The 17,449-nt window shown below is 46.7% G+C and overlaps 1 protein-coding gene across 4 annotated transcripts; it reads left to right on the plus strand.

Annotated features, from left to right (window-relative positions):
* Positions 1–6,355: 6,355 nt before the first annotated feature.
* Positions 6,356–17,207, plus strand: C1QL2 (complement C1q like 2). 4 transcript variants are annotated; one of them, XM_081855154.1, is made up of 3 exons: positions 6,356–6,439; positions 8,179–9,006; positions 15,837–17,207. In XM_081855154.1, exons 1-3 carry the CDS (start codon positions 6,422–6,424, stop codon positions 16,014–16,016), a joined length of 1,026 nt encoding a protein of 341 aa, XP_081711280.1. In that variant the 5' UTR covers positions 6,356–6,421; the 3' UTR covers positions 16,017–17,207. The 4 variants fall into 4 exon arrangements, with proteins under 4 accessions (XP_081711280.1, XP_081711282.1, XP_081711283.1 ...); XM_081855156.1 differs by lacking the exon at positions 6,356–6,439 and adding an exon at positions 7,296–7,352; XM_081855157.1 differs by lacking the exon at positions 6,356–6,439 and adding an exon at positions 7,397–7,437.
* The last annotated feature ends 242 nt before the right edge of the window (positions 17,208–17,449 follow it).

Below are 17,449 nucleotides of genomic sequence, written 5' to 3' on the forward strand. Positions count from 1 at the left end.
ACAAGCAAGAATTAGCATTCCACCAGAAGATCAGGCATATTAGCAGAAGAGTTTGTGGTGTCATGTACTGGCACCTGAGAATATAAAATTCCAAACACTTAATATTAGCAGTTAAAGTAAGATCCCCCCCCCCCCAGTAGAGATGGGAGTTTTTGGATTGGCGTATAGCAGGAAGAAATTCTGAGAACATGTCTGTTTCCAGACTGTCAATAATTTGTGGGTGGGATTCAATCACCGCTTACAAGTGGATCTTATGCTCTTGTGCAACAAACTTGCTGCCAACCAGCTCCCATCTAAATCCCATTCCTTTTTGCTGTAAGGAAAGTGATGGTGAAAATGCACTGGAAAGTGGAGTTTGAGAGTTGCTTGACACAATGTCTTTTAACTTCCCCGAAAACAAATCAGAGTGAATGCTCAGCAAACAACAGACATTGTATCACCTCTCTGCAAACTTTGTGCAAACAAATGAGAACAAATTCTCTATAAATTTATTGCGGCCACAGACAGGGGTACCATCAGGGCAGGACTTTAGAGCAATAATTTAGGACTTAATTAAGTGGAATGAACAGAACAAATGCAACAGGGCTGGGTGGAGTAACTGGTGGGGGAGGGAAGAGTCACCTTTTTTCTCACTGTCAGTTATCTCTAACTCCAACATGGCAATAACATGTACCTGGAAAAAGAACCATTTCTCTGCATACCAAAATACCCATTGGCAAAGTATTATCTAAGCTAACTACGTGACACTTCTTGTCTTGGCTCAAAGTGCCCAAATGCAATGTTTTCCCTAAGAGTTTCCATATTTCCAGTCTGTTACTTCCTACCCCTTTGGTGATTGATAAAAATTGTTGATCCATGTCACTAAAAATCATTCCAATGGTGCATGAGAGTAGTATGAACACATCTGGAATATTATTCCCTGATCCGGTCATCTTATTTAAAAAAATGACACAATGCAAATTATATAGAAGTTGCAGGCGAGGGCAAACTAAATGATACAAGACCTTAATTATTCAAAAAAGGGCTGGAAAAAAGCTACAGTGCATCTGCTGCCTTTGGAAAGTAGAGATTAAAGGCACCTCTTAGAGAGGCAGGCGAAAATCTGAAGGGAATAGAGAGGCCTCATAATATACAAGGGTATTCAAGCTCGCAACAAATGCCAGAACAAAAAGAAAATTAATTAAATCTTTGGAAGAGCTGATTACCAAAGCAGTTTAAATAAATTGTATTCGTAGTCAAGGTTGATAATATATGGGGAAATTGCCAAGAACAGGACTGAGAGCAACTAGAAGAGAAAAATTTACTTACTCATTTTAAAAGCATGACTTCAGTGGGCCTTACACCCAAGTAAGTATTTTCTCAACAAATGGGTCTTGCTGTATTGTGTGATTGCGTGTGCATGTCTCATCAACTGACCATTTGCAGGTTTGGTGCTTAGCGATGGATGCATTTGTTATTAAAATTCCAATCCTCAATGCACCTACCTGAGAGTAAGTCCCATTGACTCAATCAAATTTATTTCTATTTGCACAGTAAAAGTGGTTGTCGCTGATGGTGATAGATGCAATTCAACATTACATTTTTAAAAAGCAATTATTTTAAAAATGAAATGAATTTAGAGGAATGAATCTTCTGCTAGTCTTTTGATGATGGTGTTCTCAACGCCCCTACTGCACCCCTAGCCAACAAACACAATGTTTCTATTGAAAGGCCTGTAGTAACTATTTTCAAAACATTTCTGCTAGAGAAGATCCTTCTAAATAGAGGCCAGACATTCCAGTTGTCCAGAGTACAGGTAGCTCTACTGACATTAACAAAGGAAATGAAATTAACTTAGCAGGAATGCAATTGGCACACTTTATCCTGATTCAGCAACTTAATTCTAAAAGGAACTTTCCAAATTTCCATAGCAACTGGAGTTAACTAACTTAACAACCACTTCAAGTAGGACACGGTTGATGCATGGAGGTAATCTCCAGAGAGAGGACACATGTGTGTCCATTTAGTGGCGATCACATGTTTTAGGAAGCTGTAGAGTCACATATTATGTACATGTTGTACATGTTTCTAACAATATCCAGACAGATAGGCATGCTAGTCTGTTGCAAGAATAACAACAAAGTGCATTGTGGCAGCTTAAAGACTGATAAATTTATTAAGGTAGAACAGAATCCACTTCTTCAGATGCATGAAGTGTAACAACAACAACAACAACTTATTATTTATACCCCACCCATCTGGCTGGGTTTCTCCAGCCACTCTGGGTGGCTCCCAATAGGATATTAAAAACAAGATAAAACATCAAACATTAAAAACTTCCCTAAACAGGGCTGCCTTCAGATGTCTTCTAAAAGTCAGATAGTTGTTTATTTCCTTGACATCTGACTGGAGGGCGTTCCACAGGGCGGGTGCCAGTACTGAGAAGGCCTTCTGCCTGAATGCCTGTAACCTCACTTCTCACAGTGAGAGAACCGGCAGAAGGCCCTTGGAACTGGACCTCAGTGTCCAGGCTGAATGATAGGGATGGAGATGCTCCTTCAGGTATACAGGACCGAGGCAATCCTAAATTGGCACATGCGCATGTACGCAAACACATATTTAAGAACAGACATGGTGGCAGAGGGGATGGAAAGGAAGAACAGACAGCAATAATTATGTCAAGGCAAAATAGTTATAGTGTCAACTGACAAACTGTGTGTTGTTGATAAGCATGTTGTTGTTACTATAGTGGTACTTTGGGTTAAGTACTTAATTCGTTCTGGAGGTCTGTTCTTAACCTGAAACTGTTCTTAACCTGAAGCACCATTTTAGCTCATGGGGCCTCCTGCTGCCGCTGTGCCGCTGCTGTGTGATTTCTGTTCTCATCCTGAAACAAAATTCTCAACCTGAGGTAATATTTCTGGGTTAGCGGAGTCTGTAACCTGAAGCGTATGTAACCTGAAGGGTATGTAACACGAGGTGCCACTGTACTTAGCAATTTCAGAATCCTTCCAGCTATTATAGGATGGATCCTAAAGTAAGAAAGTGAGAGTAAGAGAGTGAGTTTTGTGTTTTGCATAGGGAGTTGGGCTGGCTTATGGAGAACCAGCTTCAAACATGCAAATTAGCCTGGGAAGAGTCCCCAGTAGGGCTTACATCAGAGCAAACCTTGATAGGACTGCATGACATGAGAGCACTACATAACCCTCATATATTCTGCCTATTTGATCTGCTAAAGAAAAATAGTGTGGTTTTTGTCCATAGGTCTCAGGGCAGGGGGAGGGAGTATGTTTCATAGTTGTCAACGTTTCCCCTTTTTAAAGGGAAATTCCCTTATTCCGAATAGGATTCCTCGCAAGAAAAGGGAAAAGTAGACAGCTATGGTGTGTTTTGATCCACAGTTTAGGATCAATCTGCTTTTTGCAAAATGTGTTCTGAAGGCAAAGAATAAAGAAAGGAGGTAGAAAGTATGGGCAGTGGAGGAGGGGGATACAGGTAGAAAAAAACACCACATAGGTGATGTATATTCTCCAGGGCACATCTGTCACATTTATGTGTTTCTTGAACTAAATATTGATTTTAGTGCACTTTACATCAAACCCTAAACATATCCAGATCTGCAAGCTTTTGCTCTCCTCTGTTGATGATGTATCAGCCTTTATTTAGCGGTGCTGGGAAAAAGAAATCAAAGCGATTAGTGAATTGATTGCTTTTCAGCACAAAAATGGAGGAAACTGAAATGTGCCCTGATAATCATAATTAATAATCCTCTTCCCCACTGCTACTGCATCCTGTGAATCAATTGTCAATCAATCAAATATATTGTAGCGATTCCCAAAAGGTGGGTCATTGGAAGCCTAGAAAGTTTGTCAGTGGTCCCCCATTTCTGTTTATTTGTGACCCAGAATGATAGAAAGAACATTTCAAAATGGTGGAATTTAATACAGAACAGAAACACGGAAGAGTCAAAATGCTTGGAATAATTATTAAACAACAAATGCTTATTAGAAATCCTAGGGTATAGTCTGAAGGCATGCGTGGCTACCATGTTGCTAAAGCTTGGCAGCCAGGTTTATGCTACCTTGGGATCCATGATGGAAGAAAGTTGGAAAGGAACAGTGTGTAAACATTACTGGATTAAAATCAATGCTAGGTTGTCCCCCCCCCCATTCAAAACTGGTTGGGGGGGGGCAATGGATCAAACACACTATTTCCTAAGAAATAACAAGATCGATGCTTGATCTGGACCTTAGCTAATGTGTGTACAGTGGTACCTCGGGTTAAGAACTTCATTCATTCTGGAGGTCCGTTCTTATCCTGAAACTGTTCTTAACCTGAGGTACCATTTTAGCTAATGGGGCCTTCCGCCGCCGCTGCACAATTTCTGTTCTCATCCTGAAGCAAAGTTCTTAACCCGAGGTACTATTTCTGGGTTAGCGGAGTCTGTAACCTGAAGCGTTTGTAACCTGAGGTACCACTGTACACTGTTTCCTAAACCAGCAGTGGGAGCGCATTGGGTGCAGAGTAAACAGGAGTGTGTACACAGGGGAAGTTTAAGTGCTTGTTCCAAGGGAATAAAGCCCCCCATACAATAAATAAATAAAATAAAATTGCCACTCCTGCTTTAGGTTGTGAAAACTCCACCTATGTCCAGCCTGTATATTTGAAAAGCACCAGCAAATGCTACAAAATGCCTACAAACCTCCATCGGTCTCCTTCCAAAGGAAAGTTGAACCCAGGTAGGTGCCTTTACACTCTTGGAACATCCTGGAGAAGAGAAATGACATTGCACTCTCACCTGTTTCCAGCATTTCTGCACAGCTTTCCTTTTCTAAGGATGCAGAAAACCAAATTTGAAGACAACCAGTAAAATTCTATTGAAACAAAGCTTAATGTTAACAATGGAAAGACCCAAAGCAAGACAAAAAGTAGAAAAAGAAAGAAAGAAAGAAAATCCAACAAAAACTGTTACCTGAAATTGCCTGATGGAATGCAGCCTTAGTGCTCCCTCATAGGAGTAGTAGCTTGTAGTAGCTGTGTATCTGAGCTGGGTGGGGTGTAAATCCCTCACACCACCATAGCTCTGAGGATTGCTGCTTAATGACTTCTGTGGTCTTTTTCCTTTCGGCCAGAGCAGGCAATGACCTCACAAGGTTGCTGTGAGGGCACGGTTATAAAGCATTTGTCAAATTTAAAAAATGCTGAAGAAATGATCGGGACCGTAGTTCTCTTCCCTCTCTCTTATTTGCAGCATTGACAGATACAGTATTTGCGTTCAGCCTGGCTGAACAGTGAGCAACTTCATGAAAAGAACACTTGAACCCCGTCAAATGTTTGATATGAGCAGGGATGACGGAAGTGAGTTTGCTAACCAAATTGCTTCTCGTCACTCTGTTAAGTGACAATATAGCCAGCATGGCTTGCTGCTTTTGAGGCTGGGAACAAGGTTAAATTCTTCTTGAAGAGATGCAAATCTGCAGAACACTTTAATTCGCTAGTTTCTGGACGCATTACATTGCAGACCATAAACTGTGGCAGTAAGGAAGACCCAGGACCACTGTCCGTCTAGGCAGAAGGACAAATATGAGGGAGGAGCCTTTAAAATAGGACTGTTGTGAATGTAATTGTTGCCAAACATTTTGGCTTCCACGGTCATCTGTGTGCACATGTGCACATGTGTTCGTTTGTGCCAGCTACTACTGGGCTGTTTCACATCTGCATTTTTCACCCAGGAATGACTAGCAAATATAAATGAAGCACCACAGATCTTTCGCTCCAGATCATTCTTTCACTTTGCCAGCCACCAAGTGAGCATGTGCAGAGAAACTGAGGGATGCTCATTTAAGGATGAACCAGCCCTGTGGTGAGATACACACCTGGTAGCAGTTTCTGCAAGGGCACCCACATTCTTCTTGGAATGGCTGCAGCTGTGGAAAGTTGTTGACGTATGAACCTGCACACTGCTGGTTCACAGGATACATTTCAATCACATATAGGGTGTGATTTGGTGGTGGTCGGGAAGTCACAGCAAAAAACACCAATAGAGTTGGTAGGAACAGAATATTGTCTTGCTAATTCCACATTCTCAGGCAGGCTCCTTCATAAGTAAATATTCCTAGCCATGTCTTTTCTCCTGCTACCCAGAGACCAAATTCCCAAAGAATCCCACACTTCTCGTGCTGCAATAAATGGGTCCCTCTTCAAGGGGTCCCTGGACCTGTGGGGCTGCCATGGACACTTACTTGAGAATTTACCCCATTAAGTGTGCAACAGAATGAACGTCAACATGCATAGGCTCTGGCTGTTAGCTGTTGAAGCTGAGTGTGGAAAAAGATGCCTAACAAGGAACTGCACAAGTGACTGGATCTCATGGTTGTTTACCTGGAAGTCAGTGCAAGTTTTGCTCCCAGCAGAGACTGATCTACTTTGCAGAGCAATCCTAATGCCTGTCTGCTCAGAGGTAAGGGAATCCATTGGAATGTAGCCTGAGTTAAGTGGGAGGGGGGTGTTGTAAGGAGTCCCACTGGATTTCGTTCTACGTAGACATACTCTGTAAAGACTTACAGCTCTCCATCCTAAGACTCTGGCAAACTGCAGCTCAAGCTCTCTTTCCACCCCTCTCCTCTCTCCTGCCCTCCAGCTTGAAGAAGAGCTCTGCAGCACTCAAAAGCTTGCTCACTGCTTTGTGCCATTTTAGTCGCTTCAAATAACGGCATTGCCCTGCTCCAATGGCAGGGTCTCCTCGCGCATCAAGTCGCGCCCTTCCTCCATCCGTTCCATTCGCGGAGGCATCGGGCAAGCAAGTCATAATAAGCAGCAGGACACAGAAAAGCACGCAGAAAAGCAGAAGAAAAAAAAGCAAAGAGGCAGAGTCGCGATAGCCATTTTTTTTGGTGGGGGGGGGGGAGAGAAGGCAGAAAATAAGAGGCAATAGATTTTTTTTTAAAAAAGGTCTGCGAGTACTGAAACTGACTCCAGTAAGAAGGGGCGCGGGAGCAAAAGAAGCCATGCAGCCCATATCTCCTGTTCAACTTAGGGGTCACGTCTAGGAGGAGGGGAAATTCGCTAGGTTTGCAATTTCGTCGCAGCAGGCTCTCTTCTTCTTCTTCTTCTTCTTCTTCTTCTTCTTCTTCTTCTTCTTCTTCTTCTTCTTCTTCTTCTTCTTCCCGGGCTGTTCTCCGAAAAACTTGGTCGCCTGGTGGTGGTCGGTGTGGCCCCTTGGCAAGGAACTTGCCTTCTCTCCCCTTCCCCCCACCACGCAGCTGGCCAGATGTGATCTCTCTCTCTCTCTCTCTCTCTCTCTCTCTCTCTCTCTCCCCCTCTCTCCCTCCATCTCCCCAACAGTTCGCGCGAGGTAAAGGAGGACTCTGGCGGTGAGTGTCTCTCCCTGGGCAGACCGCGCGTCTCTTGCTTGCTCATCCGTCAGGGGGGGATTGGAGGGAGATTTCCCCTCTGCCGGTATTTGCAGTTTTGGAAAACGGGAACTTCCTTGGTAGAAAGAAACAGGGGGGGGGGGTACCAAATCCACTGACTCTTTGCTAAGCAGGAGGGGAGCAGGGAGGAGAAGGAGGAAGAGGGACGATGTCCTGGACGCTTGGTGAAGTGGGGGGGGGGGGCGGGGAGGGAGGGAGGAGGCTCAACACATCGGGGGCGCTCGCTCGTCCACCTGTTTGCGCGACGCCCGCTGAGAGCTGCTGCGCCCGCGTCCCGCCTGCTCGAGGGCAGCGGAAGATGTTCGAGGGAGCGCGCTAGTGAGTGCGCGCGTGTGTTTGTGCGAACGGTCTGTAAACCCCCGAGAGAAGGGGAGAGGGGTGCGGAGGGGGGCTGGCTGGATTGCGATGATGTGATCATGATAGGGGAAAGGGAAGGGGCGCTGTAGATTGGGGGGGGGCGGAGGGAAGAAGAGGTCTCCTCTACGTCAGTCTAGTCTAGTCCGGGGTCTCCCTCCTCCTCCAGAGGGATAAGCGGCGGCGTCTCTTACTCCTCCTCCTCCTCCTTGTCCTGCTTCCCTCCTGTCTTCGCATCTCAGTGATGCCACCATGAAGGGCATCGGTAGAGGCGGAGGGTGCCCCCGGGAGGGTGCCACCCTGACGGGCTGATCGGGACAGGAGGTGGCCTCTCGATCGCCCCGGGCTGGGGGTTGGTTGGCCGCGACTGACTCGTCTTTCTGCTGCTTCTTCTCTCCCCCCACCCCGGCAGGCAGGCTCGCCGTCGAGAGAAGTCACCATTACTTCGCCCAGCAAGGAAGACCTGTTGGCGCTCGCTGCCCGGCTCTGGCAGAGGAGGAAGCGGCTGGTGGCCGCCGTGGGGATCGCCCTGGCCATGGGCCTCATCCTGCTCATCGCCGTCCCCATCCTGGTGCAGGCGCCGTCCAAGGGCCAGGCGCACTACGAGATGATGGGCACCTGCCGCATGATCTGCGACCCCTACAGCGCCAGTAGCGCTGCCGCCGGACCGTCCAGCCGCCCCGGAGGCACCACGGCCGCCCTCGAAGCCATGCAAGAGCTGAGCGCCAACCCGCCGCCGCCACCGCCGCCCTTCATCCAGGGACCCAAGGGCGACCCCGGCCGTCCAGGCAAGCCGGGGCCGAGGGGACCCCCCGGGGAACCGGGTCCCCCGGGCCCTAGAGGACCCCCAGGCGAGAGGGGTGATTCGGGGAAGCCAGGACTACCGGGGCTGTCGGTGCCCGGCATCGGGGCCCCCGGAACTGCGACCACGGCTGGAGGTGTGGGCTCGGGCATGGGCGGCAGTAGCAGCAGCCCGGCGCCCGGAAGCGAGGTGACAGGAGCGCTGAGCGCTGCTTTCAGCGGCCCCAAGATCGCCTTCTACGTGGGCTTGAAGAGTCCCCACGAGGGCTACGAGGTGCTCAAGTTCGACGACGTGGTGACCAACCTGGGCAACCACTACGACCCCACCACGGGCAAGTTCACCTGCCAGGTGCGCGGCATCTACTTCTTCACCTACCACATCCTCATGCGCGGAGGCGACGGCACCAGCATGTGGGCGGACCTCTGCAAGAACGGGCAGGTGGGTGCTGGGCACGGGCCAGCGGGGAACAGCGGGTCGGGGGACCCTGTCTTCGCCTCTGTATGTGCGTGTTGAGGGGATGGGAATCCTTCCTCCGGGGACAGTCTCAGACGCCACCTAGTTAGCTTGGAGGCATGGATGGGTGGGGTGGGGGATAGCTTCTCCGGAGGTGTCAGCTAAAGGGAACGCTGAACTTGGGGACAAGGGGATATTTGGGGCTAGTCCAGATGTGTAACGGCCCGGTTGGCTCTTGGACTGATGGCTGTAGCCTCACAGATGGAACGACGGGGCGAGCGAGAGAACTTTCCTATGATCCGATCTAAACTCAAAATACATCTCTCTCGCGCGGTCCAGTCAGTGTCGAGATCAAGCGATGTGTTAACAAGCCCTCCAGATATCCCAGCCGGAAAAGGGGCTCCCGGTTTTAGTAAGGAACCCCCCCCCACCCTAAAACCTCACTTCGACGAGGCTCCTAAATTAAAGGATTTGACAAAAGGAGGTTCAAGATCAAGGTATCTCGATGACTGTGCCGCTTGAAGTCAATTGCCGATTAGGGGACTATTCTGGTGGGTGGGTATTTCAATTATAAAATAATCTTATCGCATGCACCCAGAGTGCCCCAGTGGTGCAACTAAGTAATTTAAGACGGGGTGAAGTCTTTTTAGATGGTAATGTGTGTTGTTTTCACTTACCTCAAAATGTAGTAAGAAGTTAGTCCTGCTGCCTTTGGAGACCCTCTTACTCCTGCTGAGAGCAGCCCTGGTCCTCTACCCCAAAGTCCTGCCCTGATGGCACTGAGAATTCCCAAGAATTCACCAACTTCCTCCTTGAGACCAAGAGATTTTGACACCTGAGTAGGTGTCAATGACCTCAAGACATCTCTAAATGGAACCTCCCCCCCAAGAGAACTTCCTGTCAAATCTTCACTAATGGGAAGCTCCACAAATGCACAGAAATATGTATTTGGGTATTTGCACAAGGGGAGGGCATTTGGCATAGACAAGTTGAGGGCAGAAGAATACTTAAGGGTCTTCTTTCCTACACCATCTTCACTCCAAATTATCTTCTTCAATGTCTTCCTGAGGGGAGAAAAGGAGATATGTGTGTTGGGTTTTGGTTACAGGCATTGTTATGCAATACAGTTAAACCTGCAGGGAGTCATCTAAGAGAAAGTTTGCATGAGATCTTTAGCACTCAGGCTTCATTGTGATGGGGACATGGACGACCATCTGTTCAAATGAGAGCTGAGTACAGGACTTCAACCCACATGGAGACTCTTGATCCCCTTCCTTGCCCTTCCTCCTGCTTAAGATTTCATCCTTGGAGACTGGCATACAGGCTTTCTACTCTCACCATCCTGAACTTCCAATCATCTGAGGGGAGTGTGTGTCTTGCATCATGCATGTCAGGGCCACCATCTGTGAAATCTTACTTCAAAGAGCGGCCTCACAGCCTGGAGACCTCCACCCAAAAGGCGATAGATAGGCTAACATGTGGAGATCTGACAGATTTGAATGGCCGCATGTGAAGTAGAGACATACCCCCTGATTGTATATATGAATATGGGAGCTTCTCAGGCTGTTGTCTTTGCTGCATCATGGAAACTGTGGCATGTCCTCTCCTCCAGTTGCATGATCAAGGTTGCACAGCTAAGGGAGCATGACTTGTCACAGCAAGGAGAAACAGTTTTGGATCTTGTGGTAGTTATGCTCACCATGTTTCAGAGATCCAAAAGACTTCAAGCCAATCCATGCTTATTGATTCAGCATGTATGAAATGGTCAAGAACAAGCATCTGGTGTCACCCCAAACATAATGGGATGCATTCAAAGTAGTGCTGAAGAGAACTTGCGAGGGAACTTTCTCCTCTCTCCTCTATTCTCCCGTAAATCTATTCTGGGCTTCCCCCTAACCCTGCAGCGAGTAGATTTGGGGACAGGGCAGGGCACTTGTGAGGGGAAGAGAGGGAGGAAGGTCGTTTTATAGTAGCACTAATCCTAGTTGAATATCACCCAGTCCTTTTTCACGGAAGCAGTCCACACATTCAGCTCAGAGTCAGCAAGGGATGGAGCATGAGTTACACTTGCTGTGAGGAGGCTGCTGAAAGTGCCCCACCCTCAGCATGATGTGTAATCCCCATTCTGGCTGTGACATCTAGAGCAGGGATGGGGAACCTGGACCCTCCTGATGCTCTTGAACTCCTGCACCCATCACTCACAGCCAGCATAGTTAATGGTCGGGGTGCCGAGAGTCGTAGTCCAGCAAGATCTGGAAGGAGACAGGTTTCCCATTCTTGATCTAGAAGTACCTACTCCATGGGTTGTCATCTCTATGCTGTGAGTCTCCATGCCTCTTCTCCTGGTTCCTGGCCACTAGTGATGGTGTGGAGACTCACAACACGGCAGTAGCAACCCATTTTATAAGTAGTTCTAAGTCATTACAGCCATGATGAGGACCACTCAGAATTTTGGAGAGCACCTCCATTTGGGGGTAGTTCTTGAAGTACATGGGATGAAGGCAGAGGGGGCACTTCCCCATTGCACGGTCCACTTACCTGTTTTCAGAAAAGCATGGGGATGATTTGGCAAGAATGGGGAAGAGTTGGAATTAGTGAGGCTCATGGATTTCTAAACTGGGCTCTTAACTGGAGCGTTGGTAGAAAGTGTAACTTGCAACCCTACCCCATGCAGGGCATTAACCTGGCCTCTGGTTGATCATGTTGCTGCTGCTTACATGAAGGTAGAAAGGGAGGAGAGAGGTGGCAGATGGGTGGAGAGCTAACCAGGCACTTCTGCTGGTGTGTTTGCATTGTGCCTACTTCCCCCTCCCCTCTAATTCCTGGTAAGTGGCAGCAATGTGACTGACTGGAAGTCAGGTGAGCTCTGCTGCCCCACTTTGCTGTCTGCTGCTGCTTCTGCAGGCAAAGCAGATGCTCTGCTCCTGAGCTATGGCCCCCACCCACAGTTGCCCCCACCACTGTTAGACAGTGGAGGCATGCTTAGAAGGAGAATTTCAGCTTCAAAATCCTCTCCTCTGCACTCAGAACTTCCCATATATAGGGTTGGAGGGGCAGGGAATGAGAGCTGAAGCTAGGACCTTCAGTCTAGGGGCCCAATTTATTTTTTAATGGAGGCCTGGTAGATCCTGTCAATCAAAGCTTGCTAAAGCTTTGCGCTGGACACACTGAGACCTCCAATCTGAATCCCTTGGCCTAGGACCCAGATTTTGAGATGGAGTTGAGGAGGCATTATCCATCTAGAAGTGAGGGGAACCCTTCAACTAGGAATCTTACTCCAAGATCTGCCACAATTTGAAAGTGGGACAATCCCAGTGTCACTATGCAGTTTCTTTTGTAATAAAAACAGACACCCATTACCTAGGATCTTCAGCAAGAAGCCTGGGGTCCCCCTGGAGTCAAAGTCAGCATCTTGACTCCCCAGTGACTCATTTCTGTGGAGAATTCTGTGCTCTATGCTTTCCCCTTTGGCATCTTCTCCCAAACCATGCTCAGCCTGAAGAGCCTGATATCTCTGGTGCTTCCTGGCTGTCTTTGCCACTTAATACTATGGAGGCTTCTATTCCTAGAAGCATCCTAGTTCTATGGCTCCTCTTCCTCTGTGGACAGGAAATGTTGGCCCATCTGCCAAAACTGAGCAAAAGAGAGGAGGATGTGCTTGCATGATCCAAGAACTACCACAAAAATGTTCACTCGTTACTTACACCTGGTGGGTGCAGCTAGGGTTGGACCTTGGGGTTGAAGCCAAGGATCCCATAGTGCAAGGGACTTCCTAGTGACCACCCACAGAATGGCAGATGATGGATGAAGAGTCTAACATGCTCTGCATCAGGACTTGCATTGGCTTGGGCATGCCAGGAGACCCACTGGGCCAGGCACTGTTCATCACAGCAACCTTTATTTGCTTTTAAGTTTCAAAAGCATTTTGTAGTCATTGGGTGGGTAGCTGGGCATATTCCCAAGGAAATGTGTTTGCTATCAAGGCTGCAGAAGTAAACCCCATGTTATTCCTGACGTCTTAAAGAGACGGTGTGAGACTATGAAAAGCAGGGTCTAAAATTGCCTGCACCACTGTTTACACTTGCAAGTCCTTTCTATATGTGGGGATAGAAAAGAAGTGGACATTCCTTCCTGCTCAATGGTTTTGCAGGATGGCCCAACTCTGTGGTGGCCATCAGCCTCTGGCCTCAACTCACTTTTGATTTACACACTCCTTTTCTCCAGAACCATGGACAGCTCTCTTGAGCCCTTCAGGATCATTGAGCGACTACACGGCCATGCTAAAAGCAATGTGGATTCCGTTCTCAGAATATTAACATTTCTCACTTGCTCCCAACTGCAGTTTCTTCTGTCCACGATCTCATGGATAGGAATTAGTAGGAAGGAAATCAGAAGACTTCATAGATGTGACCAACTCCTGTAGAGAGGCAGGCCTAGGGGAACATTGCCACCTCTGCATTCTTATGGGTGTAAGATTTCTACCCAGGAATTCCTCACGCCCATAATATCCCCTGCTGATTTCTTACTGCATTTATACCCCATCTGTCTCCCGTTATGGAACGCAAAGCAGTGTACAAGTAGTTTCCAGATGGTCACCCTGACCAGACGCAGGCCTGGTTAGCTCCAGCCTCTTATGCCTCCAGACCACACCATAGAACCTTTCTGCATTAGACACTTTTCACTTAGTAGGAAATAGGATATCTCATTTGGAAAGCAGCAGCTATTTGAGTAAGCCTAGTGCCCGCAGAAGGATGGACATTCAAGGGTGGAAACTTTGCTGAGTAGTCACTTGGGCAGGGAGATAAATTACACCAAGGAAAGAAAGTTTTCCATTGTTGCCACAGAATGGACTGCACCCCTGAGCAAGTGTGAGGTGGAAAAAGGTGGGGAGAGGGATGAAACTTGCGGAAGTGAAACACAAGAGGAAGAGGAGCCTGTGAGGATTTAAAGAAAGGAGGGGAACGCAAAGGAGAGGCCACGAAGAAAGGGAAATGGTCACTAATTCACATAGCGGTGGCAACGCAACATATTGATGTGCTCTGATACATGTTTGAGCATTTGTAAGCCTGGTTTATAATTATGGCAAAAGAGATCAATACAGTGACTTCACCTTATCAGCACTACATTAAAAGAAACCTTCCTGGGTTATTGCAAAAGAACTTTAAATATTCAGGCCAAGGAAGGAGAATGCCATTGAGCTGTCCTGGGACTTCACCACTGGTCCATTCATCTGTCAGAGGATTATATTGTATTGCATCTCTCTCTCTCTCTCTCTCTCTCTCTCTCTCTCTCTCTCTCTCTGTGTGTGTGTGTGTGTGTGTGTACATGTAAAGAAATGTGAAGAGATGTATATTTTGAGATGGGGCAACCCAGTTGAATGGGCACAGTATTATTATTATTATTATTATTATTATTATTATTATTATTATTATCCCCTTGAGGCTCATTTTACAAAGGGTGGGGGTATATATCTTCAAAACAAATAACACATAATGAATATTGTACGACTTTAAGTAGTAATGGCTGCGCCCGAGGAATCCTAGGCACTGTCATTTGTTAAGGGTTCTGAGAGTTGTCCCCTCTTTCCAGGGAACTCTGGGAATTGTGGCTTTGTGAGGGGGATAGAGGTCTCCTAACAACTTTCAACGTCCTTAACAAACTATGGAAAGCCATGACTGTTTCAAGTGATATAATTAGGTTTAAACTATATTGTGCAGTTGGGGCCTAAATTGAAATGACAGAAAGTGAGGAAAGCAAAAGTATATAGAAGAGAAGGCAAAGGAGAGGGTGAAGAGGAGGAAACCATGAAAGGCTTTATGGATATGGGATGAGAGAGAGAGAGAGAGAGAGAGAGAGAGAGAGAGAGCGCTCTACTGTGGCGACCACAGCATGGAGATGTTTGGCAGTGGAATAAAGTGCCCAAGGAACCTCCATCAATGGAAGTTTTAAGAGACAGGCTGAATGGGCATCTGTCTGTGAGGATTCGAGCGAAAAGAATATTTCTAGTCAAGGAGGTTAAACTATATGTCTTTTACTGCCACATTCAATGTTCTCATTGTATACAACAATGGAGGGAAAGGAAAAAGTAAGGGATACGGTTGGAAAGTACAGATAAGAGACAGTATAAGGGAAGAGAGTGTAGGAAAGATGATATCTTCACTGTGAAGGGCAAATGGGGAGGGTCAGAATAGGGTTCATATGAAGGGGTGGTAATAAGTAGGTGTGGCCCTTCTGCCCTGAGAAATTTCACTGGTCCTGGGCACTGCTGTGAATTTCCTTAAACCTGCTTTGATGTTTTACCTGAGGAGGTATTTCCAAATTTGCTTTGATGGGATGTATGCAGCTTTCAGTGTTATTGAAACTGTCTTATGGGCACCCCTTTGACATTCCCCTAGGAGCTTTGCCAATGGAGGACGGAATGCTCACATTTGCTTCAAATCCAACTTTTAGGAGTCGTTTTTGTATGGCACATTGAAGAGAAGGTGAAGATTGTTGGAATTGTAGTAAGATAGCAGGAAGGGGTGCATTTGGCATGAAGGGGAGAGAAAATTATTTGAACTTATTTTGGCATCTGAGCCTACCTTTCCATAACGAATCATACACAAGGCATTTTGCAGATAGAAATATTGGTCCAGCTGTTGATCTTGAGCATCGAGAATGATGCTTGCATGAGAGGGGGAGGGAGTGTGTGAGGAGAGCGTGGGCGGGGGTGGGAAGTGGGTTGAGAAATGCATAGTAGAGAAGGCTTGAGGGCAGACCACGGAAGCTGCAAGGTGCTGAATCCCTCTTCCCTTTTGGCATGATGTGCTTTGCAGGTGCGGGCGAGTGCCATTGCTCAGGATGCAGACCAGAATTACGACTACGCCAGCAACAGTGTGGTGCTGCACCTGGACTCTGGGGACGAGGTGTATGTCAAACTGGATGGAGGCAAAGCCCACGGAGGCAACAACAATAAGTACAGCACTTTCTCTGGCTTTCTTTTATACCCCGATTGACAAAGCCAAGTGTACCAAGGCGTGGTCCTTCGCCTCATTCCCCTGCCACGCCTTTCCTGGGGGTCTACTCTTCAGGTCACTTTAAGCTTCATTCTAAACAAACTCTTATGTTTCATTGATTGAAGTGTGGAAGGGAAGCAGACGGCTTTTCCCTTCCAGCCATTGATGTGTTCTATCTTTTTGTGTGTATCCTGTTGTTCAGATTACACTATGAGACGAGCAGGGCTGAAAGCAGTAACTGGTTAATTAGCACCATGAACCAATCCATTCATTTATCACATTTTCTTCTAATGTGGAGTTAAATCCTCACTGTCTCTGGTAAAAAAGGTGTTCCAGTACTGATGGAAACATTGCTGTGCAGTTATCTGCATAACATCCCAGGATTTTAAGAATTGCCTCTGTTGTTTAATTATGAGACTATGTAGCCTTCATTAAGCAGCCTTGCCTCAGAATCTGTGCTGAGATAGCACAGTACCTGATTTTTTTTTTGCCAATCTGTTACATAGAAATAAAACAAAATTGCACCACATGCAAGCCCGTATTGTTGAGCCACCAGTACGATCAATAAATTTCCAGCCCAGCTCTCCATGATCACAGGTGGCTTACAGTCTTGCTGTCAGAAAGCCTATTCCATTGCTGAAAATAAGTCAGGACTCAATCTCCAACTTCTGATGAACAGAGCGGGTGCCTTGCCATTGAGTTAGAGTCTCTCCGTTGATTCCAGAAGCATTTAAAAACAAGGTGTCCATTGACCCAACAAACTTCTTTAATCAGTGGGTACTGCAGCCATTTGTGTTCTATCTAAAACCAACCAGGCCACTATGTGTATATGAAGGACCCAAGGCAGAAACCACTTATACACAAAGCAGAATGGATGGGCCTTAGCACTTTATTTCTCTTTATGTACAATCATTGCTTTTACTAAACGTCTGGAGAACAGGACAGAATTATTGTGACACTGCATTGGCCGTTCATTATGCTGCTTTGTATGTAGGGGATTCAGATATAACTGTTTTGATTTATACTCTATAAATATATATTTTATTTCTTTATTTCTTTCATCCACCCTTGTGCAATGCAATACTTGTGTGGGTGATGGTATTGAAAAGTTTAATCTCCTGTCTTAAAAGCAAATGAATGAGCAAAAGAAAAGAAAAAAGAAATAACACATTAAATTATCTTTTTTGACAATGGTTTTCTACTGTGTCTCTCTTCTAATGTTGCCTAAGGGAAGGGAGAACAGCTCAGTGGCGTAGCGTGGGGGGTGCAGGGGGGGCCGGCTGCACCGGGCGCAACATCTGGGGGTTAGGGTTAGGGATAGGGTTAGGGGGCGCAAATCCAGGGTTAGGGGGCGCAAATTACTTGCCTTGCCCCGGGTGCTGACAACCCACGCTATGCCACTGGAACAGCTGGCAGAATGGGAGCGAGAATTA

This window comes from Podarcis erhardii (assembly GCF_964252035.2).
Source record: "Podarcis erhardii genome assembly, chromosome: 1".
Taxonomy (NCBI): domain Eukaryota; kingdom Metazoa; phylum Chordata; class Lepidosauria; order Squamata; family Lacertidae; genus Podarcis; species Podarcis erhardii.

Bases quoted from the DNA above. Each gene is read 5' to 3' on its own strand.
- C1QL2 (XM_081855154.1), top strand. The intron at 9,007-15,836 runs GTGGGTGCTGGG...TGTGCTTTGCAG, and splicing joins ACCTCTGCAAGAACGGGCAG to GTGCGGGCGAGTGCCATTGC.